Source organism: Condylostylus longicornis, unplaced genomic scaffold (genome assembly GCF_029603195.1).
Source record: "Condylostylus longicornis isolate FDR11 unplaced genomic scaffold, ASM2960319v2 ptg000030l, whole genome shotgun sequence".
Lineage (NCBI taxonomy): Eukaryota > Metazoa > Arthropoda > Insecta > Diptera > Dolichopodidae > Condylostylus > Condylostylus longicornis.
In genome coordinates this window covers 2,281,809-2,306,340 of record NW_026577999.1, presented here as the reverse complement: position 1 = coordinate 2,306,340, position 24,532 = coordinate 2,281,809, and the positions used below count along the sequence as shown (strand labels likewise).

The following is a 24,532-nucleotide window of genomic DNA, read 5'->3' as shown; positions in this document are numbered from 1 at the left end:
AAAAAAAATAAGTTGTTTTTTCACATTCGGTTGTGTATTTTTACCTTTTTAAAATTACAATTTAAAATGTACTTTTTAACATAAAATTAAGCAACCAAAGCAGAAGCTGTGCTTGACTCATACTTCCAATTTGGGGGAAGTACACTTTTAGTTTTGTAATAACGTGCTAATCTATGAATTCTGGATTCAACCAAAATTAATCTGAATTTACCATCCTTATCTTTGCGATTTCTTTCCAAATGCTTACGGATGGCCACCGCTTTTTTTATCATAAAGTACAGATCCTCGGGAATGTCTGGCTTGAGTCCAACTGATTTCATTATTCTTAAAATTTTATTGCCATTAACAAAGCGAACTTGCGCCACACCATGGGAATCTCGGAGGATAATACCTAAAATTATATTATTTAAAACTCTGCATAAAAAGAATTTCAAAAATCTAACCAATTTTTGAAGGAGTCATTCCTTTCTTTCCTAATTTTTTGATTTGTTCTTTTACATCTTCTGCAGTTAATTTCAACCATGATGGAACTGATCTTCTGTATGGTAATGCTGATTGGGATATACCCTTGCTATAAAAGAAATATTAGAGGTTAAAAACAGTAACATCAACAATTGTTATTGAGAGTTTATTTTGCTTGCAAAATAAATTAACAGAGGAAAACTACTTTTCTACATGTTTTATTAAGCAAAATTTACAACCATATCAATAAAAATAATATTCGTAAACTAATTTTTACCCAGGAGCGTGCATACGACCCATCTTGACAAATTGATAGTTTTTACCGAAAAGAAAATGAAACGGAAATTATTTTTCTATTAGTCAATTTATGACAGATTTTGACAATTATATTGTAAGGTTCTGTGGTTGTTGGGATCATGGTTGCCGTTTTTTAATTATTTTCTCTAAATATGGATTACATGTATTTTTTTGTGCTTAGATTGTTAGTTCGTCGGTTTCACGACGGGTAGCCTTTATTTTATGACTTATTTATATAATGTACTAGACAATTACATACATTTTAATCTAGTGAAAATTGTCATATCTTTATATGCAATCATGCAATAATAGAAAATATACTCAGGTTAAAACTGGCGAACCAATAGCTTTTGAACTTTTTGAACAAAAAATAGAGAAACTGTATTATACAGGCGCTGGAAAAACTTTTTAAAAGTCGCTTAACATACTGACTATTCATACCTGTTACCTATAATTTATAAATAACATACTGAGAAAAAATGTAATTTTGAATTTTTTTATTCTTTTATTCATATTTCCCTTTTTTTATATTAAAGAAAGAAAGAAATTAAAATGAGAAAATAATTTTATTAACTATTCTTCTACATATAAAATATACATACACACATATCATAATATGAAAGAAAAAACTGTATGCATGCTTTACATTTGATATTTAATGTTTATCATATGTATGCAATTCTTTTGTCTTACTTTTTCTTATGTTTTATTTGGGTATTTATTTTTTTAATTCATTTTCTAATTTAATACCAAGAAAGCGGAAAAAATCAGATTAGTTGGAAAGAATATAGAAAAGTGTTGCTTTATTTTTTGTATGAAAGTACATAGTCTTATTTTTGAAAAAGGTCGTTAGTTTCATTAGTGCCGTGAGAGATGTTTTTCAAATGCAATTATTCATGCATTTTCCTAGAGCCGCACGCGGACAAAGCGTAGGCGACTCAATGAAACTCATTCTGCATTTAGTTTTAGTACTTTACATAAGATGTCGCGTAGATTCCCAATGTAGACAACTAAACAATAAAATTGTTTGTTGGGAAGGCGTTTAGCCAACACTGCTGACAAAGTTAAAAGAATCGATTAAAAATTTTTTGTCATAGAACAATATGGTTGAAATTTTCCTCATATATCAAAAATTACATTTAAAATTATTGAAAAAATGCTTAAATTACAAAACAGTGCAATTTGTGTTTAAAAACTTTTTGAATTTTTATTGAACTTTAAAAATACATAATATTGTTTATAGTAGTAAGTAGAAAACTGAAGAGCAAATTGGCCCCACTTTAACTGAACTAGTTTTTTTGGGAATACATAATTTTGAAGTTGAACATTTTCATAATGAACATAAAATAGTGTATAGCAAAACCTAATATAAACTGGACTTTTATATCATAAAATAAAAATAAAAATTTAAAGTATTCTTATATAATAGTGAGAACATATATCTGTATGCACATATGTATATATATACAAATAAAAAACTTGAAACATTAAATTTGTAATTAATTGTGAATTTTAAAAATGGACGCCGGTGACAGCGATGACGACTATAAAACTTCACAATCAAATAAACGACAAAAACCTAATACGAGGCTAAGCTCTTCTAGCAGATTAAATAACATGGGACCATCCACATCTGGAAATAGCTCCCGAAAACGCAGAATTGTTATGAGCATTCACTATGACGATTCTGATGAAAGCGAAAATTTTACTGGTGAAGATGTAAGTGATGGCGAAGAATTTAGACCATCAACCAGTGCAAGATTCAAACGTGTTAATAAAAAAATTTTAGATTCGTCATCAGATAGCGATTCTTCAAATGATTCGGAGGTAAACAAAAATTTTAATTTCATTACAAATCTCTATATTTTTTATTTGAATTATTGATAAGATATTGAGTTCGTTAAATTTAAGTATATTAATTTTAGTAATAATTATGTAGGTATATATTAATTTATTTATGTTTCTCTAAAAAAAAAAAATTATTTCCATACACATAACATGTACCGATACCAAGTAAATTTTTTAATTTTATATATTATGTAAAACAATTCCATAAAATAAGTAAAATAATGAGAGCAATAATTAAATAGGTCCACAAATATGTAAAATTAGTTTAAAAAAACAATATGCTATAACTGCAATTAAATATTAAGGATAAAGCTGTATCTAGTTTTTAAATTAAGTTATTTTAAATGCGTCTCTCCTGTAATTTTGAAATATTATGTGAAAAAATAATCGTGTAGTATTGAAAACGCAAAATTTTATTTAAAAATAAGGGGAGAGATAAATTTAATATTTCAGAATTATCTGAAAAAAACTATAAAAATTGGTTTATATTTAATTACAAGTGTAATGGTTTCTTGTATATTATTAAAATTCATTATACTTATTGGTGCAAAACTTGTTTGTAATTTGCAAAAAAAAAAAATCTAAAAATTAAAAAGAATTTTGATTTCATATTTAACTTAATATTCCGCCTTAAATTCTTTAGTTTCTACATATTTAAAAATAATCAACACTAACAGTTACATTTTCTATTGTAGTTACATTTAACCTATACCTACTAAATACCCAAACTATATGTTGTACATACAAACAAAATACTTGATAATAAAATTATACTTATATGAATTTTTTATATTAGGACTCGTGATAACTCGTTTTTTAATCAATTAAACTATATATGTATGTGAAAAATCACTAGCAATTTTTGAAAACAAAATAAATTAAATTTTGATAATTCTTTTGTTAAGTACCTATATAAATTTATTTTTTATAAAATACACAAAATTCATTTAAGTTAGTTTTGTACATTATTAATTTCATTTCAGTTTGCTTTTTATTTAAGTTTAAGCTGAAGTTAGTCAATGTTTTTCTTTGAGTTTAATCAATTTTGTTGATATCAGTTGTAGTAGTATGTAGTAAAAGGTTAAAGAGAGAGGGTGCCGCCTCAAGTGAACTATTCAACATCCCTCAAAAATGCCAATTGGATCTTTACAAACGCCTCCTACAGGCCTTCAAGACGTTCAAACAGAAATTCCGTCCAAACGTCCAGATTTCCAAAATCGACAAAGGTCCGAATGATGTAAGAATAGTTTCTCATCCAAAAAAGTTGCGACTGCAATAATGATGTCCTTTGTGCTCAAAGCTAATAGAGCCGCCGTTTCCGCTCAATCTTTTCTCGGGCATACTTTTTATGTCGTCTCAAAGATACTCTCACCTCTTCTTACTTTTCTGTCTGTCTATAATGCTTCTAAGTTCTTTCAAGGCGGTTGTGCTGAACGATCAATTTTTGCCACCTCAGCTTATTGGCCGTTTTTGCGTATTGAGAAATATAATTTACACCTACAAATTCAATATTGAAAAGTGTTATTAAAATTGTAAAATATTATAGCACATAATAGAAACTTCAAAGAAAAGCTTAAGAAGTGTTTAATATAAGACAACTCGTAAACTTGAAACTATTTTTTTTTTAAATATATGTATGTATGTATTCCATAAAAAAAACAAAAATTCTAATTACATTTTGAAATTTTTGAACTTCATAGTGAATATGAATTGAATGCAAGGATTTTGGCTACAATAATTGTAGAATAATTGTGTTGGCTTAAAATGCAGTTGATCGGGAAAATAAATATAATCCCTTTTAATAAACCGGAATGTTTATAATTTCTATGAAAGTTAACGAAGCAAAATTAGGTTAATGTTCAATTAATGCATTTTCAAGTTATTTTAATTTGTTAAATACATAACTATATTTTAGATGGTATTTTATTGTTTTTTTTTCGTTATTGAAAAATATGCTTTAAATTTTATCCATATTCTACCCGTCAGTGGGATTACCTTGATTATTATTACATTGATTGTAAATTTTTTTTACATTGATTAGCAAACAGTGAAATTGATTGTGCCTTACCTAAGTATAATAAGTGGAAATGCAAAGTATATAATCAAACTAAACACTTATGCTTGTTATTATTTATAATAAAAAGGAAAACTTATTTAAGCCGGGTGTAATAATGTGCCAGTTATTGAATGTACTATATATAAAAAGTTTCTATATCTATATTTAATGCACATGTATGTACGTTGAATAGATAGTTTATTTTTTTTAATTTTTAGTGATATTAAGTAAATATTTCTGATGTGTATTTTAAAATTTAATTTGCAATAGAAATTAAATTATATAGTCAGATTTTGAATATTTTACCACCTTAAAATCATTCTTATAAAAAGGAATGATATTGAGAAAGGAAAATAATGCAATTAAATATGAAATTCATATGGATAATATTGATATAATTTAACTTTAATAATATTATAATATTAATATAATTTATTTTATGATTTATGTTATGATTATATTATGATTTATTTTATTATTATAGTTGAATAATTAAACAAATTATAAATAGTTAATAAAATATTAGCCAAAATTTAAATGTAAGTGAAATTTTCAGTTTATATAAATGTTAAAGATATATGGTGACAATTAAGGTTTCATTACACTTTAACAATATGTGTCCTACAAGCAAATAAAACTTACTATTTTTGAGGGTTGAATAAATTTAATCAAATTTTATTCAATAGAATGTGTAGTAAAAAATTTTGAACTAATTTTTTCAATATTAACGGTTTGAACTACTTATATTAATCGAACTGACATAATAGAATTATAATAGGTTTTTAAAAATTTTATTCACCCTAGTTGTAATTATGTGCAGATAATTCAGTTTTCAATGTTCTTTTTTTTGGAGTGAGCAGACCGGCTCACATTCTTTAGTCAGATTGAGTGAGTGAATTTTTCGATATCAATGTTATCATTAATCTTATTGTTTGCTTTATGAGTTTTAATACAAAATTTTTCTCGATTTAAAATTTTTTTTGTATGTTTGTATAATTCAAACATATTGGGAAAACTGTACTTTTGTGCTGTAATTTGCAAATTTCTTGGATACGATCCGCCTTTGATTCAAAGTTCAGTGATCTTTTTTAAATTGTTCCTCCTTTAATGCATAAAAAATATGCAGTTTTAAAAAGAAAATCTCTTTTTCCAGGTAAAAAATAAAAAAAAAATTTTAAGCAAAAATAGTGGTTTAAAAACCTCATAATGTTTTTTTAGTTTTTTTTTTCAAGCAAATTTTATTTGAGAAATAATTTTGAATAACTTATTGTTACAAAAAAATAAGTACATTTTAAGCAAATTCCAATTTTATGACTTTTGAAACTTTTCGAATGTCCGACCGTTATTATATGTTGATTTGGTCTCTGTATATCTCTGAAGAAGCAGTTATTAATATTACTAAAATGCTTAATTTTAATTGATTCTTAAAATACTTAATCTAAGCTTAAATATTCTACAAAATATATATTTAAATGTAGGCTAAGCTAGCTGAAAATTGCGAAATTTAAATTTTTAGTTTTTTGTTCAAAAAGTACTTTCTGAACAAATTTATATCGTTTCAATTTCACCTGATTTCTTTAATCTACATGAAATTTGAACATAAGTAAAATTCTATTGAAGTAGGCAAATGAAATCGAGGAGGTTGTGTATATGTTGCTTTTGCAAAATAATCTTTGTCACTTGTGATTCATTCTGCGTTATATTTATTTCTGAAATGATTTTGAACAATTATGTAATTTAAAACAAACATGTTATGTTTTTATTAAGTGTAATAATCTTACGTATTTATTAGGCTCTAACATTATTTAACAGGCTATTTAAAAATTTTCTTTTTTATGTTTTTTAAAAACATTTGAAAGAGGATAAGATTATTAATAGTAGTAGTATGGAAAAATATATTATTTAAATTAAGTAAAACAATATAATGAACTGACAATTACTAATTATGTTTTTTTCTATTTTCAGATAACGCGAAAAAAAGTTACGGTACGCGGTCGCAACTTTAAAAAATCGGTAATACCCGAAGAAGACAAAGATGAATTAGCGCCTTCAACTTCGGCTAGTAACAGTAATGTTTTGAAACAAGATGAAGAAGGTTTCAGTTCTGACAATAGTGATTCCTTGGAAAAGTGTCCAATCTGTTTAATATCTTTTCGAGAACAGGAAATTGGTGTACCATCTGTTTGTGAACATAACTTTTGTGCACCATGTATTGAGGAATGGTCCAAAAATGTGCAAACATGTCCAATTGATCGGAAGGATTTTTCTGCTATTTTAGTGCGTAAAAATTATGAAAGTACTGAAGTTATAAGAGAAATTAAAATAAAATCAGTTGTTACTGATAAAACGGAGGAGGAAGAAAATTTGGAAAATGAAGAGCTTACATACTGTGAGGTATGCAGTAGATCTTCGAATGAAGATATTTTATTATTATGTGATGGCTGCAATTTGGGGTATCATACATTTTGTTTGGATCCACCACTGGATTCTGTGCCTGAGGGTTCTTGGTATTGTGACAACTGTTTTGACACAGAAGATGATAATGATTTAGCTCTAGATGAGTTAGATGCACTATACGAAGATTTACGAACTTTGGGAATACCCGAAACTAGGGTTAGAATATCAGAGTATAGACAGCCAAGAATAATAAGAACAAGACAAAGTGAACGAATTAGAGCTAGTATATTGTCTAGACGACGGCCTGGAAGTTCTAGTAATACACTAAGAGAGCCAAGAGACCGATCGGTTGGAGAGGAACTACGGATGCAATTAGAAAACGATCAAATAACTACAACTACCACTACTACTACAACAACTACTCAGCGAACCACAACTGTGTCGAGAACTAAAAATAGGAAGAAAAGATCACGTAGAAAACGAAGAAAGAGAACATATGTTGTTGAATATGATATTGATAATTTCGATGAAAAATTCGCTATTAAAACTACAAAAAGACATCTCAGAAAACGTAGGGCTAGGAAACGTAAACAACGTAAGATCAAAGAATCAAGGCTTAGTAGAGCTGAATATTCTAGTAGGCGTATGGCGGAGCAATTTGGTGTAGTACCACTTACTAGAGAAGAGAGACCAATTGATCAAGGGCAAAATTTCTCATTATTTGGTAATTCAAATGCGTTGGAATACTTTTCTGATTCCGATGGGGAAAATGCAGACATTCAATTTGATTATAATGACGGAGATACTGCAATACAGACAGCAGTTCGAAGACATATGTTTGGGGATTCACTACTTAGAAGACGCAAGAATGTTATTGAAAATGTTGAAGCTGGTCTTGCTACAGGTCCAGTTGACTTACTTTCAAATATATTGGATATGCAGGATCGATTTCATAATGCAACAAAATCAAATCATATTAATAATTTAAAAGTCGGTTCGGATGGAAAATTTCAATTTAACGATAAAACTTTGGCAAATTTAAAACCAGATATACATAGCTCGTCACATCTACGAAAAAGAACAGAAGCCAAAAGTTCAAACACATTAAATGATATTACACCTAGAAATAGTAACAGCATAGAAAGCTGTTGGAATACTGTTAACAGGGAAACCAATTATGATAACAATAATAATAATAAAAATAATAATAATAATAATGGTAATAATAATATCAATGAGAATCAGGTAGCTCCACCTGGCGAAATAACACAAGCTCCCATGTACAATAGAGGAGGAGGTCAAAATGCAGGTGGTGGGAATTTCAATAACCGGTTTAACAACCAAGCCAATTATCGAAATTCTGGAAGCAGTTCTAATTCCTCTGGATATCGTCATTCTACTGGAGGTATGTCTAACTTTTCGAGCTCCAACGGAAACTTTTCCAACAACAACAGTTTTAATAATAGAAGAGATAGTTTTGGAGGGTCAAATTTTAGTCAAACTTCAAATTTTCAACCATTTAATCAGAATAATCGATTTAATAATCGAAGAAATCAGCAAAATCGAAATAATAATAACAGCAATAATAGAAATAATAACTCTAACAATAGCAGAAATAATAATTTGAACATTAACTTAAACAGCTCAAATGTGTTCGATAATAGCGGAGTATTTGGACAAAATCGTGCACAAAATTATGAAAATGATAACTACATCAGTGAAAATGTGAATGATTCTTCGATCTCTAATCAAAATGTGGAGAGGAACCGAGATGAAAGTTTTGTAGAAAATGATAATGATGAAAACTTTGGAACTGTAGGTACACAAGCAGTTAAACAACCATCAACCATTGATGATTTGAGAGCCGCGCTTGTGGCACCTCCGCCTCCACCACCACCGGTTCCAAATAACAACAGTATGTCTAATGAAGTTAGTTCAGCTTCTACTTCAGTATATGTTGGAATAAGTTGTCCACCACCCCCAGCTCCACCACCCCCTCTTCCACCGCATTTATTGTTACCACCTCCAATTATACCGGGCTCTTCTATGACTACCTTACTTCCTCCTTCGATATCAACAGGAATACCGCCCCCAGGAATGTTTGGTGAACCACAAATTAACCCAGGAATGCTCAATACGCAAGTTCCTCCACCGCCAGTTGTAGTTACACCACAAATAATAGGACCGAAAGTGCCACCACCAGTTATAGGTCCTCAATTGCCATCTACTTTAAATAATGCAGAAATTACAACCCCTACTATAATTGGACCACAGTTGCCATCACCTATGATTGGCCCACAACTTCCAAATTCCAGTTCTGAGGGATCACGATTGAATTCCTCAAATGGTAACTGGAGCCAAAGTTTACATCGACTTGCTGGTGATTATGGCGGTGATGATAGTGATAATGATGATGATGATAAAGATGATCATTGTCCAAACTTTTCAATTTATTCAGCTGAATCCTTTCAAGTTGCAAATCAAAAGAATAGCGAGAATATGAAAAATGCGGAACAGGTAGGAATGGGTTCTTATTTAATTCTATATAAATATATACATAAATTACTTTTAAAGCCAATTTAGAAATAACAATTTTCTTTGAAGTCCCTTGCCATATTTCAATATAAAAATATACAACTTTAGGTTTTCTATTTGTAATTTTATTTTGCACAGTTAATATTTAAAAAATTTTAATATAAATTTATAGAAAAATTTTCCAGTTTATTTATAGGTAGACTAAATCGATGATATATAAATATGTGTTGTACTTTTCAAAATTTTAATCGGTTTTATGTATTAAAAAATTAATATTAAGAAGGACAATATTAAAAAAGTTAATACAAATTACATAACTTTCAGTCAGTTCTTTTCAAAAGCAAGAGGTTATAAATTTTTTCTATTTTGTTTTATAAAACAAGACTAAACAAGAAAGATAAAATTTATTAGTGAACTAGAAACAATGTTAACATCGTTATTATGAAATTATTAATTATTAAATGGTGCGTTTTTTTTAATATTGTGAAATTTTGTTAATCCGAATTAAATTTATTCGTCAAATATTTTATTTTTCTATAAATTTTTAACAAATCATTAGCAAAAATGCTTTATTTATTAGTGTTAATATGTACATATACATGTCGTATCAAATCTTAAAAATATTTATTTTTTTTATTATTAAAAATAAATAATTTTTTTTTTTTGAAGTAATTTAAAACTATTTAATCCGTCTGTTTAAAATTCCGATCATATTATCGAATTGTAATTTGAAATGATTTCCTTAATTTAACTACTTTTGGCTTAAAATGTATGAATGTGTAATTTGATTCATTTACAACACAGTTTTAGAATTGAAGTCTAATTTACATGTATGTATGTATACAAATAAAATTAATAGTTTATAATAGCTAAAATAGTTTCTAGAGATGTTAAAACCATCATCCTGGAAATTTGCAACTGCTGTTAACTGAACATTGAATTTTTGAACACCTTGAAATAATTTTATATTGCTGTTATGTCCATTTAATTTACAAATTTTTGGTAATTTTGGCAAAAATCTAATATGAAATTAGTTAGAAGACAGAGCAAATGAAAGTAACTAACGATTCCTGCTTTGCTTTATATTCTAATGTAATTTGATATTAAATGTGTATGATTCCATAATAAAGCAAAAAATATTGTACCAATAAATGACAACTAACATTTATTATGTTCAATATACCAATAATCCGCCGTATTGGTTATGAAAATCGGTTCGAACAATTTTTTTAGAAAGCCCGCTAAATATTACTGGAGTACATTTTGAAATGAATTGTAATAATTTTGAAATGACATAAAACCCAGTCACTTGATTTAAGTTCAAAACGACTGATAAAAGACTGTCTGTGTACGTATGCAACAAGCAATTACAAACTAAATAAAAGTTTAAAAAATTAAATAAGTAGTTTTTTTGTAAATACATGCATAGGTTTTTTCATTTTAATTTTTTTTGTAACTTTAATATTAAAATTATAATGCATATGACTATAACACAGTCTATACATATAGTTCCTCCTTTTGGGTTTCAGATTCAAATATTTATCAAAAATATTTTATAAAGAAAAAATATTATAAATTAAAACAGCAATATTAAAAGCAGTTTTCAATTAAAATAAAACGAAGCAATATTAATTTTATATAATCATTTTAGACAAAAAGAGAAATTTTTAGAAAAGTAAATTTATATAAATTTTGCACAAATAAATCATAATCAAATGTGCAATTAAATCGGATTAACAAAATAATGTTTTTTTTTTTATAATACTTTATCTTCTTTTTTCGGAAGGCGATTTATTATTTTTTTTAGCAAGTTTTTGTTCTACCAGACAAAAAGGTTTTATTTAGTGACAACTTAATTGATCATTAAATTAGATTTTTTAGAATGCTAAAAATGTTTTAACACTGCGCTCATATAATTTGAATTCGGAAAAATGTAATAATTTTAACATGATTTCGACTTTAATTTAGATATTGATTGAGATTTCAAAATCGTGTAAATTTTAAAGAGACATCTATAGTTTTCTTAAAATTATTGTAGGTGGAATAGTTAATATTTTCTTAGAATTAAAAAGCATAAAGAAAGAAAACAAAATTTTGTCAAAACTAATGGTTACTAACCATAATATTACATTTTCTTTTTTATTTTTGGACATATCACAAAAAAAAAAAAACAAAAACAAAACTCTTTAGGTCGATGATATACCCCACGAAACTGAAGATCTAGTGCAACTGGGTGACGATGATGATATACCAGATTCTATTGATTCTGCGTCAAAAAAACAATCAGATGATCAAGTGAATATTTCAAAACAGAATGAATCAGCAATATATGAACCAGATGATCCAACTGGTGAAGACGAAGAAATTTTTGATGAAACAAATAATGAAGAAAATAATGTAGAAGAAAATGTTGAGGAAAATACCAATGAAGACGAAGATAAAAGTGACAAAGAATCTAAAGAGAATGAAAATCAAAATGCGACTTGTTTATCAAATAATGAAAGCGTAGAAACAGATCAAGCTAACAATGAATCTGGCGCCACAAGTGTCAACAGTCCATCAAAAAAGAAAAACGTTCTTGATTTATACGACAGCGATTGGGAAGAATTAAATATTACTAAAAATCCTGAGACGGAGAAAAATGATAAAGGAAAAAGTAAAGATTCTGATCAAAATGATACGCAATTAGAGGACGAAAATGATGATTTTAAAAATATTAATGAGCAAAATGATGAAGAAATTGATCGTTCATATACACCCTGTTTAGATGAAAAAAATGAGGATGAAATTTTAAATGAATCTGTTGAAAATCAAAACGACAATGAAAAGCAATTTACACCGAAACAATCTGAAACAGAAAATGAAAATCATACACCTGAAAATGTTGAAGTGAGTAAGAATAAAAATAAGACAGACAAACCTGAAATAGATACTGAATTAATTATATCTGATGAAGAAGAATTGGGTAATGACCAACATGTTGGTATAGGAAAAAAGAAAATTAATTCGAATAAAAGATCAAATGTGAAACAAATTAAACGCAATGAGTCTTTCAAAAAGTTAAAAAATCAAAGAGATAGAAATTATCGTGGCGAAATTCTAAATAAGAATAAAAGGAAAACTCGGTCAAGGTCTAGAAATAACTCTCGAAGTAGATCTAGAGGAAAAGAAAACCGGAAATTCAATGAAAATAGAAATCGTCGCAATATGTCACCAATAAGGCGAAATCGTTTGAAGCGTAAAGAAATCGAAAGATATAATGTTCGGGACATTATTGGGACGCAAAGTCGACCTGTTAAAGATAGATTTGGAAGAGATACTTCTAGAAGGCCAAGAAGTGCAAATCGTAGTCGATCCAGAAGTTTTCGACGGAATCGATCCAGATCCCGTTCAGTCAGAACAAGATCACAGTCAAAATCAATATCTAGATCAATTTCAAAATCAGGATCAAGAACAGTTTCAAAATCTAGATCAAGAACAACATCTCCATCAAAAACCAGATCCACGTCAAGATCGCGATCAAACTCTAGACCAAAATCTCCTAGAAGAGGTCGTAGACTCTCAAGTATATCATTATCTTTAAGTCCACCACGACCTTCGCCACCACCTCCAAGGCGCCGTCGAAACTCAAGATCACCGCGAGTAAGACCTATTCGCAGACGATCACGTACACCACTGAGAATGTGCTCTCGTTCAAATAGTGCACCTCGTGGACGGCGTCCTATGAATAACTTCGAAATTTCTCCTCCTAGAAGGCCAAATCGCCGTAAATCAATGTCTTACTCGCCGTTACCAAAACATTATACGCCTCAAATACAGAGTGTCTCTCCCGAATACAGAAAGCTGAACAAAAGAAAGCGTAAAAATAAGAGAAAACGTAAACGCAATGCAGAACAAAATGAAGAAATTGAGTCTCCTCCGCCACAAGATATAAGAGAATTTACTCCAGAATTTTCAATTCAGGGTCCACGTGGCAGAAAACGTCAACGTAATCAAATTATTTCAGAAAGATGGTCACCAAGCCCAGATTATGTAGTTCCTCACCAACATGAAGATGTTATTGAAAACGGAAATGATCAATCTTGGACGCCACCACCCCTTTCTCCAAATCATGGAGGTTTGACAGTAATGATAAAAAATAAAAATTCTAAGAAGAAACGAGACAAAAAGAAAAAAGCTGAAAAATTGAAATTGCAAAATAAAAAGGACAAGCGGAAACGGAAAGATAGTCCAGTTGCACCATCAAAGGAAGTATTTGCTTCCGGTGATAACATTTTAGTAAGCGTAAGCTTTAATAAAGATGGGACACAGCAACAACCTCAACAAACAACAGTGGTTACTTTACCACCTACGAGGGAAGAAATAGTATCATCAGCAAGACGTATTGGTTCTCCTATGAGAGATGGAACCGGAAGAAAAAAGAAAAAAGATAAAGGTGTAAAACAAAACGAGCGGCAGAAGAAGCGGAGAAAAATTGATGCTAAACCAGTAGTTATAATTGATTTAGACCGATCACCATTCCAAGTTATTCAATCTCCTAAAGATGTAATTGTACTAACTGATAGCGATAATGAAACTCAGCGGGTAGATCCCCGTAGGCAAATAAATTCTTTAACAACAGGCCAACACGAAAATGATAGAAATGATGTTATGAATGGTATGTCTTCAGATGCTGAAATAGAAATATACCATAGACGTCGTAATGATGAAATTGTTCATGTTTCACCTACTCGATCGGTTGATATCGGCCTAAATTCAAGTGGTAACTTGCATGATATGATTAATGATTCATATGAACAAATTGGGGGCCCTAAAACACCACCCGAACCACCATTGATTAAGTTTTCTTTAGCTGGCAAAAAACAACTTAGAAATAGAAATCCTCTTCATGAAGAACATATGGATATTGAACAAGATCAACAAGATCAATTAGCTCAATTATCAGAAAACAACCTAGACGAGTTAAGTCAACAAATAAACAAGCAAATCGAATTAGAACAACAACAAGAACAGCAACAAAATATGAATAAAATTGGTCCGAATACGCCGCCAGATTCTGGCCCTCGATCCCCTGATGTTTATGATCCATTTGATCCTACAAAGTCTCCTTCGGAAACATCGTCGCCATTAAGGCAAGATTCTGTGGATCATCACATACACACCACAATGGCAGATAAAAATATGAATATTAATAATGAAACAGTAGACGATGATAATATTAGGGACAATCCATCTGATTTGGTTATGTCTTTAATGAGTAATAGTGGAGTTCCACAACAATCGCAAGAGCTGGTTCAAACACAGCAGAAACTTGATAATGACAATCTAACTGATGAAATGCCAGCTAAAACAATAAGTGTTTCAGTATTATCAAATATTGTTATTAACCCAGTAAAAATAACAAATACCAGTATACCATTTATTTCGAGTCCAACTCAAACTAATCCAGTTGGTATTTCACAGCAACAACAGAATAAAACATCACAAATTTCAAAATCCACAAAACAACGCCTAAATGATGAAAATAATGTTGCAAATACAATTGTTGCTAACTTATTAAATGAAATTGAAAGTCCGTATTCACCTGGGTCGGCTGATTTCGATGACTTGTTTGAACCACCTCCAGAACCTCCTCTTCGTCAAAGTAGAAACACTAAGACTAAAGCGGCACAAAAAGTTATGTCTGGCAGTGGTGGTGCAGGTACTGGTGATGTTTTTGATAATTTGTTCGGTAGTACTTCTCCGATTCCAGTCAGTGGTGCTGGTTATTCAAGATTACCAGGTTATAAACCAAGTTATAAACCTTCCAACACAAAGAAACAGCGATATCATAACGTTAAAAAGACTTCAGTTAAAGGTGGGTTTCAAATGCATAAAAATAATTTTACACTTTTCAGGTTAATGTAATAAGAGGTGAATTGTTTTTCAAGTTGTTTAGTTATAGTTTATTTTATTTGTCTTCGAATACTAGATTTTTTATTTGTTTTTAAATTTCCATTATCATTTGAAAACCAATAATTAATAGTGCAATAATTAAAAGTGCAATGTTATGTCATTAAAAATTTACAACAGGATCTTTAATATTATACAACCATAACAACCAGGTAAAATTTTTGCATTTTTTGAAATTACTTTAAAATTTTTTTAAAATACAGTTGAAATTAGTTCTTCTAATTCGTCGTGTTAATTGTGGTGTAAACTTTTTTTTTTCTTGTTCGACAACTGGAAACAATTTTTTAATTTCAAGAATGAACAAGAACTTTTTGTTTCAAATAATGTTTCTTTCGTTCAAACATTATTCAATTTGCAATTTGGAAACCTAGAGTCAGATTTATGATTTCTATAAAAATATATGAGTATATAAAAGTTGAATACATCTCAAATTGGTCGTATTTATAAAATTTTATGTAAAAATAAATTCAACAACTTTACATAGCCTACATTTGCATAAATGTCTCTTCTAACTCAGTTTCAATAGATACATTTTCCTTAATTTTTTCTACGCGTTATCACAGAACGTAGATCGTGGAGAAATATGAAAAAAAAAAAAATCTAATGTGGTCAGCATATAACCAACCGCAATGTTTATTGTCTAAATTAGTAAAAGTTGACATAGTCGCGTGTGCAGACAGACCGACAGGTTGCTAAAACAAGTTTATTTACATTTTCCTATCATGAAGAGGTGGGTTCTCCCCGAAACCTCGATATGCAAAATTTGTTGCCATCACATAACCTCCCTTATTGTATGCAATTCGGTCGATTATAAAGAACTAAGAGAAAAGAGTTACACATTTTGTAGTTTGCAAATATTATTCGAAAAGGGTTTTTTTACAACACACTTTTTTCTACAATTTGATTAAAGAAGTGTATTTTTATCAAGGATTCCAAGAGAATTTTTTCTTAAGATCATTTCTTAAAGTCATTTATTTTAAATTAAGGCCATTAATTTAAAAATTTTGTTATAAGACAACAATAAGACATTTAAAGATTTTTATATAATATAAGCTTCATATATATAAGATATTTCGAGTATTTCTTTCTTTGTTCTTAACACAGTTCGATGTGTGTATTGTCACTTCTGGTGTTTAACAAGTTATTAGTAGTCTTTATTGCTTCAACAAACGACGCTTTTAGTTCTACAAAGAACAACAGCTCAGACAGGATTGTTGATGATACAAAAATTGGTTGAGGTTATGTCATGGTTTTGACAAATTTAAATTATGATATAAATTCAAGAATTATGTTGTATTTAAAAATGGTTTACTATTTAAAGTTATAAGAAATTTCGAGACGCGAGTTTTTGTTACTATACTATTATCGGAGGGTTATTAAAGAGTAAACTGAACTAAAATGTCGAACTAAATATGATCTTTTAATTAAGAGTTTTTTATGAGGTGGACAATTTGTGGATTCATACCAAAATTGATTTTTGGGCGTTGTATTTGTAAATATCAAGAAAAAAACACATAAAAATCGCCAATCGTTATCTGATTTTCATTCAAATCTATGAATCAATCAGTCATTGGCGGCAATTTACATGTGAAGAGATGCATTTCCAAGTCCTTCTCAGGTAGGACTTAAAGAGTAGTACCGTTGTGAGCTTGTCCGATCTGTAGCTTCCTTTTAATTGCACTCTTACCCAAGTAATGTCAATTACGTACAGTCCGAAATGTCATGGAAAAATTTCTTACAAAGCTGACGCTCTTTGCTGCTGACGCGTTAAAAATATTTTACCGTAACTTACTCTTACACTTACAGAATATAACAATTCCCACCAGTGAGTGAAAAACTACGTTCACTCCCGCCTGAAAGGCACTGTCTGGAAAAGGAAAAGATATCCATATCAAGTTGTTTGAAATAGATTCCTGCTTCAACCTTATTATTCAGTTAGGATTCATCAGTGTAAAAGTGGGGAGGTTCCTCCCCACGTGTTTTCATCATCTTCCCATGTTTATCTTGATTGGAACAAAGTCTTTTGTAAGTGAGCATGGGGGGAACATTGCGCACCATATATAAGCCTGGTCGTGTATCCGATGGGGCCACCGAGTTGTTGTAATGCCGTCCTCAAACACACGACCGATCCTACTTTCCCAGAATATTGATTGGAAGAAGCTGAAATATCATCTTCAGGTCTTGTGTGGGAGTTGAACGCAAACGGAAGGAGTTTTCATGCGCATCACTACCTTCCTTAGGATAAGTTCAAAATTGTTGTATTCAGCATATACCAAAACGCGTCATTTGAGCATTCGTCTTAACATTGCGGTGTAAAGCCAAAGAATCATGCACCGCCCAAGGATCCCCTTCTGCTAATGGGTTTTATAAGATTAAAGTGTAATACTAACCTTCTTCATTCGTTTAAAGCCCAAAATCAGCTCCAAGATTCCAAGATCCTAGCTTTTGGGAACAATAATAACTTCTATCATTAAGTTTTAAAAAAATTTCCTCGGTATTTCATATTAGAGCTCTCTAGATCAACCCATTTAGGGCATGGAGGTACCTTCCTGAGACAGCCGTCACAAAGTAAGTGAATATGTTGTAGCCTTCCTCTTCCAGTGAAGCAAAAGTTGATTAACCTCGTTGGAGGGTGCTTTTTCCGATAGATCTTATGAAAGGGCGAAACTTTAAATTGTTTATTCAATGATTTTTCCATATTAATCCTTGAGAAGTGGGTTTTAGTTCATTCCATTTGAAAAGCAAATAAAACCGAAAAATTGTGTGGTTGAGAGTTGCAACTAATGATACGTGAAAGGTCAAAAAATATATAAACGCGCAAGAACGAACAGCAAGAATAGATCGTCGAGTAGTGTGACTGATATAATTTTTGGTAATCAACTTGCCGTTAGGATTTTGATTATTCTTAATTACTTCTGTAAAATTTGTTTTAAGGATTACCCAGGAATTTGAGATATACAGATTTTTTTAATATAAGTTATTATGCGACGGATGAACCTGTGACAAGAATGCTGCCTAATGTATGTACTTCGAGCCAACTGTTGTGGCACTTTAGTAATATTCGTGCGGCGGCAGTTTTGTGCTTCGATGAATTTAATTTGAATTGCATTTATTTGGCTTGGAACAATTATTCTTTCACTTAAAAGTTGAGTAACCTGCAATTTAAAACCGTTTTTAAAAAGTCTACTTTGTTTTAACTTGCCCATATACAATTTACGGATTTTTTTTATACTTAGAAACCTATAATGTTTGGTAACTAATGAAAGTTGGAAAATATTGTAAAAGCTATTCATCGTTCTCTCGGAGTTTTTACTTTTAAATATTCTTTATCGATTATATGAAAATGAATTAAAAGAGTTCTTCTAATTATAGCAACGCGTACGAGTATAATAAACCTGAGAACAGGCAAAAGTTATTATACAGCTTTGTTTATTTTTACACAGTGGAACAACGTATTAGGATGGAAAAATATTTTGAATTGAATATTGCTTTCATGATACGAGTATATGCACATACTAATTTTTTTTTTTATTAATTGTTGGTTATTGCAACTAAATTCAGGTTGAACCTAACGAGCAATTATTCTTTCGCTTAAAAGTTGAGCGGGGAAAACTACTCACTAATTGTAACTCTTTTACATCCCTAGATTGGGTCGGTGGGCCTCTTTTTTTTTAGGCGCTGCTACTTATTATTTCACGCATTTCGTTATTCTGGTGACTTTGGATTCTAATTTGGTGTTTCACTGAGTATTTGCGAGTTTCTTTCTCCCCTGCGTACCAAGGAGCCTTAACCATAACCATGTTGCATAAGATCTTGCTTTCGATGGATTGTATAGATTGGCAATTTGTTCGCTTCGCACAACCCCAGAGCTGTATCCCGTAAGCCCGAAGTGGTTTTATAGCTTGTTTATAAATCAGTTTGTTGTGAACATTTTTTTCCGAATGGCTTCCTAGTAGCCAATTTAGATTTTTAACTTTAATGTTCAAGAGTTCTTTTTTCTTTTTGATGTGCTCTTTCCAGCGGAATTTCGCGTCCAAAGTACCTAAATATTTCACCTTATTGGCATACGGCTGGGGTCGGCTGTTGAGTACTATTATAATATTATTGATTGATTTGTTTGTAAAATTAACGTGCATTGATTTGCCTTCATTCACCAATATTCTCTATTTTCGCATCCATAACATAACTTCGTTTAGCAATTTTTGAGCTTTTGCCGAACTTTGCTGCATCGTGCTACCCTGAGCTAGGATTGCCTTGTCATCTGCGAAAGTGGCTGTAGTAAATACTGCTGTCTGCGATATATTCCGAGTGTATAATCACCTGCTTCAATAGCTTTCAGGTCCGAATATTCATCTTTCTGCTTGACTCTAAATGTTGCAAAAGTAAGATATTAATATTGCGCATATCCTACTTGGTAGAATCTGTAGTTTGCAGATAAGGCCTTTGTGCCACAAATTGCCAGATGCCTGGCTAACATCCAAGAAAGCAGCTGAGCAAATTTTTTTGGTTTCCAGCGCATTTTCGATGACATTTGCAATCCTATGTACTTGGTATACATATATGTTTTTCTTTCTTAGATGAAAATAATTCATTTTATACATATTCCGTTTTCTGAACAATATAATATGAAGTGTGATTCATATACAACATTTCATGAATCAACTGAAAATTTAAGTTGACAAATTCGGCTGCGAATATTTTAGATCTTCTACAGATACCCTGATATCAATAATATGAGTGACAGACAGGTCATTGTACCTACCTGTTTTATACTGATTAGTTAGTGTTTCACGGTGCGTTGAAATTATTGTACCAATCTGTTCATTTGTGCAAGGTCTGATGTGGTACTGATGTTAACCGTTCTCGTCAAATTTAACTTAGTTGTATACTGTTAAGATTCGAATTGGAATCTACTATAAGTTCTTGTCCGGAACGTTAAAACAGAAATGAAGTATTTACTATCCCATAGTGTATATAATTATATACTAGTCCAAACTTTTAGTTTTATTATAGGTCAGTGCATTCTGCTTGTACCAAAATTTTAAAATAATTCAAGTTGGCGTCAAATCTTTAATTTGGTAGACGCCTTAGTTCTAAATCGATATCTTAACTTTCGAAGAGTGCTTTGAAAACCTGTTATACGAAAACTGCTTTAAAAATCGGTATTCCAAAATTTCAGCTCTCGAAAAGGATTCTGGAAAGGAAAAAGAATTGACCGAAATAACGAACTTAAATTATCTATGTATAGTTCTCGGTTTTAAAGATAAAGAAGAGTTTTTAAAAGGGTTTCAAAAAATTAAAAATTCTCCTTTCGTTACTTATGTTCATTAACGTATTTAATAAATTCATGAATTCAATGAATTTCATAAACTTAAATGAAAAAAGAATGAATTCAAATTTCGTAAATTCAATCTCATGTTTTCGAAAAATGTTTTGAAGTCTTTGTTATTAAAATTTCTAGTGTACCACTTTTACTGAAGTAATTTTGAAAAATTTCTTCATACTTATATTTAAAATTGGCGGATATTTGCATTTTGGTAAACATTTAATTTAAGCTGTTTACAAAGAACTTAATTTATGTATTATTGTAAATAACATGTCATTATACCCGTACGAACGTATGTTCGAAGGGTATACTAAATTTGCCTTACCGTTTGTAACGCTAAGAAATAACGGTCTTAGATATAGACTCAAGTGTATGTTTTTGATCAGCGTCGAATTCTGAGTTGATTTAGCTTTGTCTGTCCGTCCGTCCGTCCCAACGACAACTCAAAAACCAATTGAGCTAAGTTCACCAAATTTTCATAAATGATTTATTGTAGTAAGTGCCAGAACCCTATTCAAAAAGCCAGAACCCGACATGATCGGGGTCCCGGTTCGGGTAGCTGCCATACAACTTCAAAATTTATTTGGCTATATCTCAGAAACTATAAAAGCTGTGGTATTAAAATTTCACACAAACGAATATATTAGTAGGGCTAATGTGTCTGATAAAAGTCGTTCAAATTACTTGGCTCCCTCTGGTACCTGCCATACAACTTCAAAAGTTATTTGGCTATATTTCAGAAACTATAAAAGCTATGGTATTGAAATTTCACACAAGTGAATATATTTGTAGGGCCAATGTGTTTGTTAAAAGTCGTTGAAATTGCTTGGCTCTTTCTGGTAGCTGTCGTACAACTTTAAAAGTTATTTGGCACACAGTATTTTGAAAAACACAGTACTGAAATTTTACATAAATTAATATGGTAATACGGCAACTTAAAGTCATTGTCTGTTCCATAGTCGGTTATGGCTTATTTATTCGAGCATAGGATAACAAATTCGTACGGGTATCACAGAGTTGACAAGGTCAACTCTATTTTTTCTCGTTTTTTATATGATTTTTACATAAAAAGTTGTTTTTTAAAGGCGGAAATCTCAAAACTTCTCCGAGAACAATTTTCTGAATTAACTTTGATCGTAAATAATCATTATCAATCCAAAATCTTACTCTTAAATTACGGGCCGTGAGAGCTGTTTCTAACGTCTGTAAGTTTTGAGATTTATTGCAAACTTGTAATTTGGATTTTTATTGCTACTAAAACTACGAGTACTTGTGGGATGACCCTCTTGAATGTAGCAGTATTGAATAAATTAGTTCCATGTCAAATAAATACATTTTCAATCACAGAAATTAATCAACTCCGTTATAACACTATTAACCTGAGAAAAAGAAAACATTTTAAGTTGAATTATATTTAGTGGAAGTTGTTTGTCAAACTAGGTTGTGGTTTTCTTTAGAATCAATCAGTTGAGATTTTGTTTTACTTTTGAATTTTTTAGAATGTTATGTATTAATAACCATATAAAAGTCTCGAATAATTTCTGAGTACCACTAGAATATGTTTATGTACTACTAATAAAAATGTTAATTTAATTTTTAATCTATTTAAAATTCAAAAATTGGGAACTTCAAAGAAAATTGTTAACTTATATTTTAAAAAGCAAAAATAAATATGATATTAAAATAACAAACTTTTAAAAATTTCAGTTGCAAAGGTACCAGGAAAACCAAATGAAGAGGACAACATCAAAATATATGATGATCTTCCAAGTTCTGCTGTTGAGTTAATTGTGAAAGATAAGGTAAAAAATTTTTATTTTTTTTTTTATTGTGAAATTTTATTAAACCGTAGATAATTAAAGAAAGGGCTATTTACTTTTTTCAATTCAAATTCTTAAAATATCGCAATTTTAAATTGTTGTCTTAAAAACGTTAAGGGTACGTGCTATGAAAAGATTTATTTAAAATTTTGTTAGAACAAAGTGGGTAACTTTCTAGTTTTTTTTTTGTAATTGATAAAATATTTGGACATAGATATGATATTGGCGAATGAAATGCCCAATTACAAGTTACATTTTTATAGTGCTTGAAACTTATTAAGACAGTTCAAAGATGTTTTAAATTTGCCGCTCAATTCCCACAGCTGCTCTAAAAATCTTTGTATAATTCTAAAAAATTAGTGTATATTTTTATAGCATATGAATACAAGAAACAAAAAAATGAAGAAAATAAATATCCATGTATCATAGTATATGTATTTTTGCGAAATTGGCACCACTTATTGTTATTTAATAGCTCGTTTTAGATATTTAAACAAAAATTTCAGCTACTTGCATATTAATGAAATAAATAAAATTTGTTTGAATAAAAATTTGAAAGTGATGAAGCTTAAATATAACATTTGGTTAATAGCAAACTCTTTATGAGAAATGGTTCTGGTATCAAATATAATTGTGTTGTTTGGTTTACTAGTTTTTGCTCTTATAAAATGTTAATTTTTATTTTAATTTCATTAAATACAATCGATACTAATTTCATTAATTTTCATAATATGTTTTTTTTTTCTTTAATCTGTAGTTCTTAAGGAAGTTAAATAGACAAGAACGTGTGGTTGATGAAGTTAAACTAGTACTAAAACCGCATTATAATAGGAAGCATATTAATAAAGAGGATTACAAAGAAATATTAAGACGATCTGTACCAAAGGTATTATATTACGTTTGTTATTTTTTCGTCATATTTGAAAAATTTAAAATGTACAGATTAATAAAAATCACATTTAAAAACAAAAATTTCAGATTTGTCACAGTAAATCTGGAGAAATAAATCCTCATAAAATCAAAAATCTGATTGAAGCGTATGTTAAGAAATTCCGACAGAAAAATAAACAGCTAGGTATTTTAAATTCAAGACAAGTGAGCAGTGATGTTAAATGTGTTGCTTACTTAAAAAAATTATGATCAGAATGTGAGTTGAAAAATAATAAACAATGAAATGTTAACAGATTTAAAATTAAGTTTATTATTACATTTTTAGAAAAAAAGAGTCAGAAAAAAAGAGTATGCGATTCTCAAAAATAACAGAGCATTCAACTTCAAACATCATTATATACTGTAGTTGAAAAGATTTTTTAAAAAATTTTATAGTATATGTTAAAGTAAAAAAGAATTACATAAAGCTCTATTGATAATGAATTATATAAAAGTTATAATAGACTAGAAATAATTGAATATTAAACATAAAAATTTGAATAAGAATTTTAAATGATTTTTTTATTTCTCTTTTTTGTAATATTTATAAAACCACTAAAAAAACAAAAATATTTTTAATATGTTTTACTTGTTTTATTTAAACTTAACTTAAATATTTTTATTCTAACTACATATAATAATAATTATAAATATCTAATTTTTTTTAATGATTTTCTGTATATGTGAAGCTATTGTATATAAATACATATTAAAATTATATTTTACAAAAATTAATTTCAAATACTTATAAGTAATAATTTTTTCTAAAAATTTAATTATGTATTAAATTTTTCAAAAAAACTTCAAATACTTATAAGTAATTATTTTAATATTTGCCTTTTATTTGCATGTACTAGCGATAAATTTAATTATATTACATTATTTTAAAAAATCAGGCTAAATTTTAAT

The 24,532-nt window shown here is 29.5% G+C and overlaps 2 protein-coding genes across 2 annotated transcripts; one reads left to right on the top strand and one right to left on the bottom strand.

The window, feature by feature from the left end:
• Positions 1-12: 12 nt before the first annotated feature.
• LOC129607998 (40S ribosomal protein S13) lies at positions 13-832 on the bottom strand. Its single transcript, XM_055519294.1, has 3 exons — positions 740-832; positions 444-571; positions 13-391 (listed from the first exon to the last, which is right to left on the bottom strand). Exons 1-3 carry the CDS (start codon positions 760-762, stop codon positions 87-89), a joined length of 456 nt encoding a protein of 151 aa, XP_055375269.1. The 5' UTR covers positions 763-832; the 3' UTR covers positions 13-86.
• Positions 833-1,867: 1,035 nt separating this feature from the next.
• Positions 1,868-23,840, top strand: LOC129607815 (homeobox protein 5-like). Its single transcript, XM_055519000.1, has 6 exons — positions 1,868-2,586; positions 6,629-9,577; positions 11,786-15,452; positions 22,581-22,675; positions 23,451-23,579; positions 23,672-23,840. The coding sequence occupies exons 1-6, from the start codon at positions 2,278-2,280 to the stop codon at positions 23,831-23,833; spliced, it is 7,311 nt and encodes a 2,436-aa protein (XP_055374975.1). The 5' UTR covers positions 1,868-2,277; the 3' UTR covers positions 23,834-23,840.
• Positions 23,841-24,532: the final 692 nt, after the last annotated feature.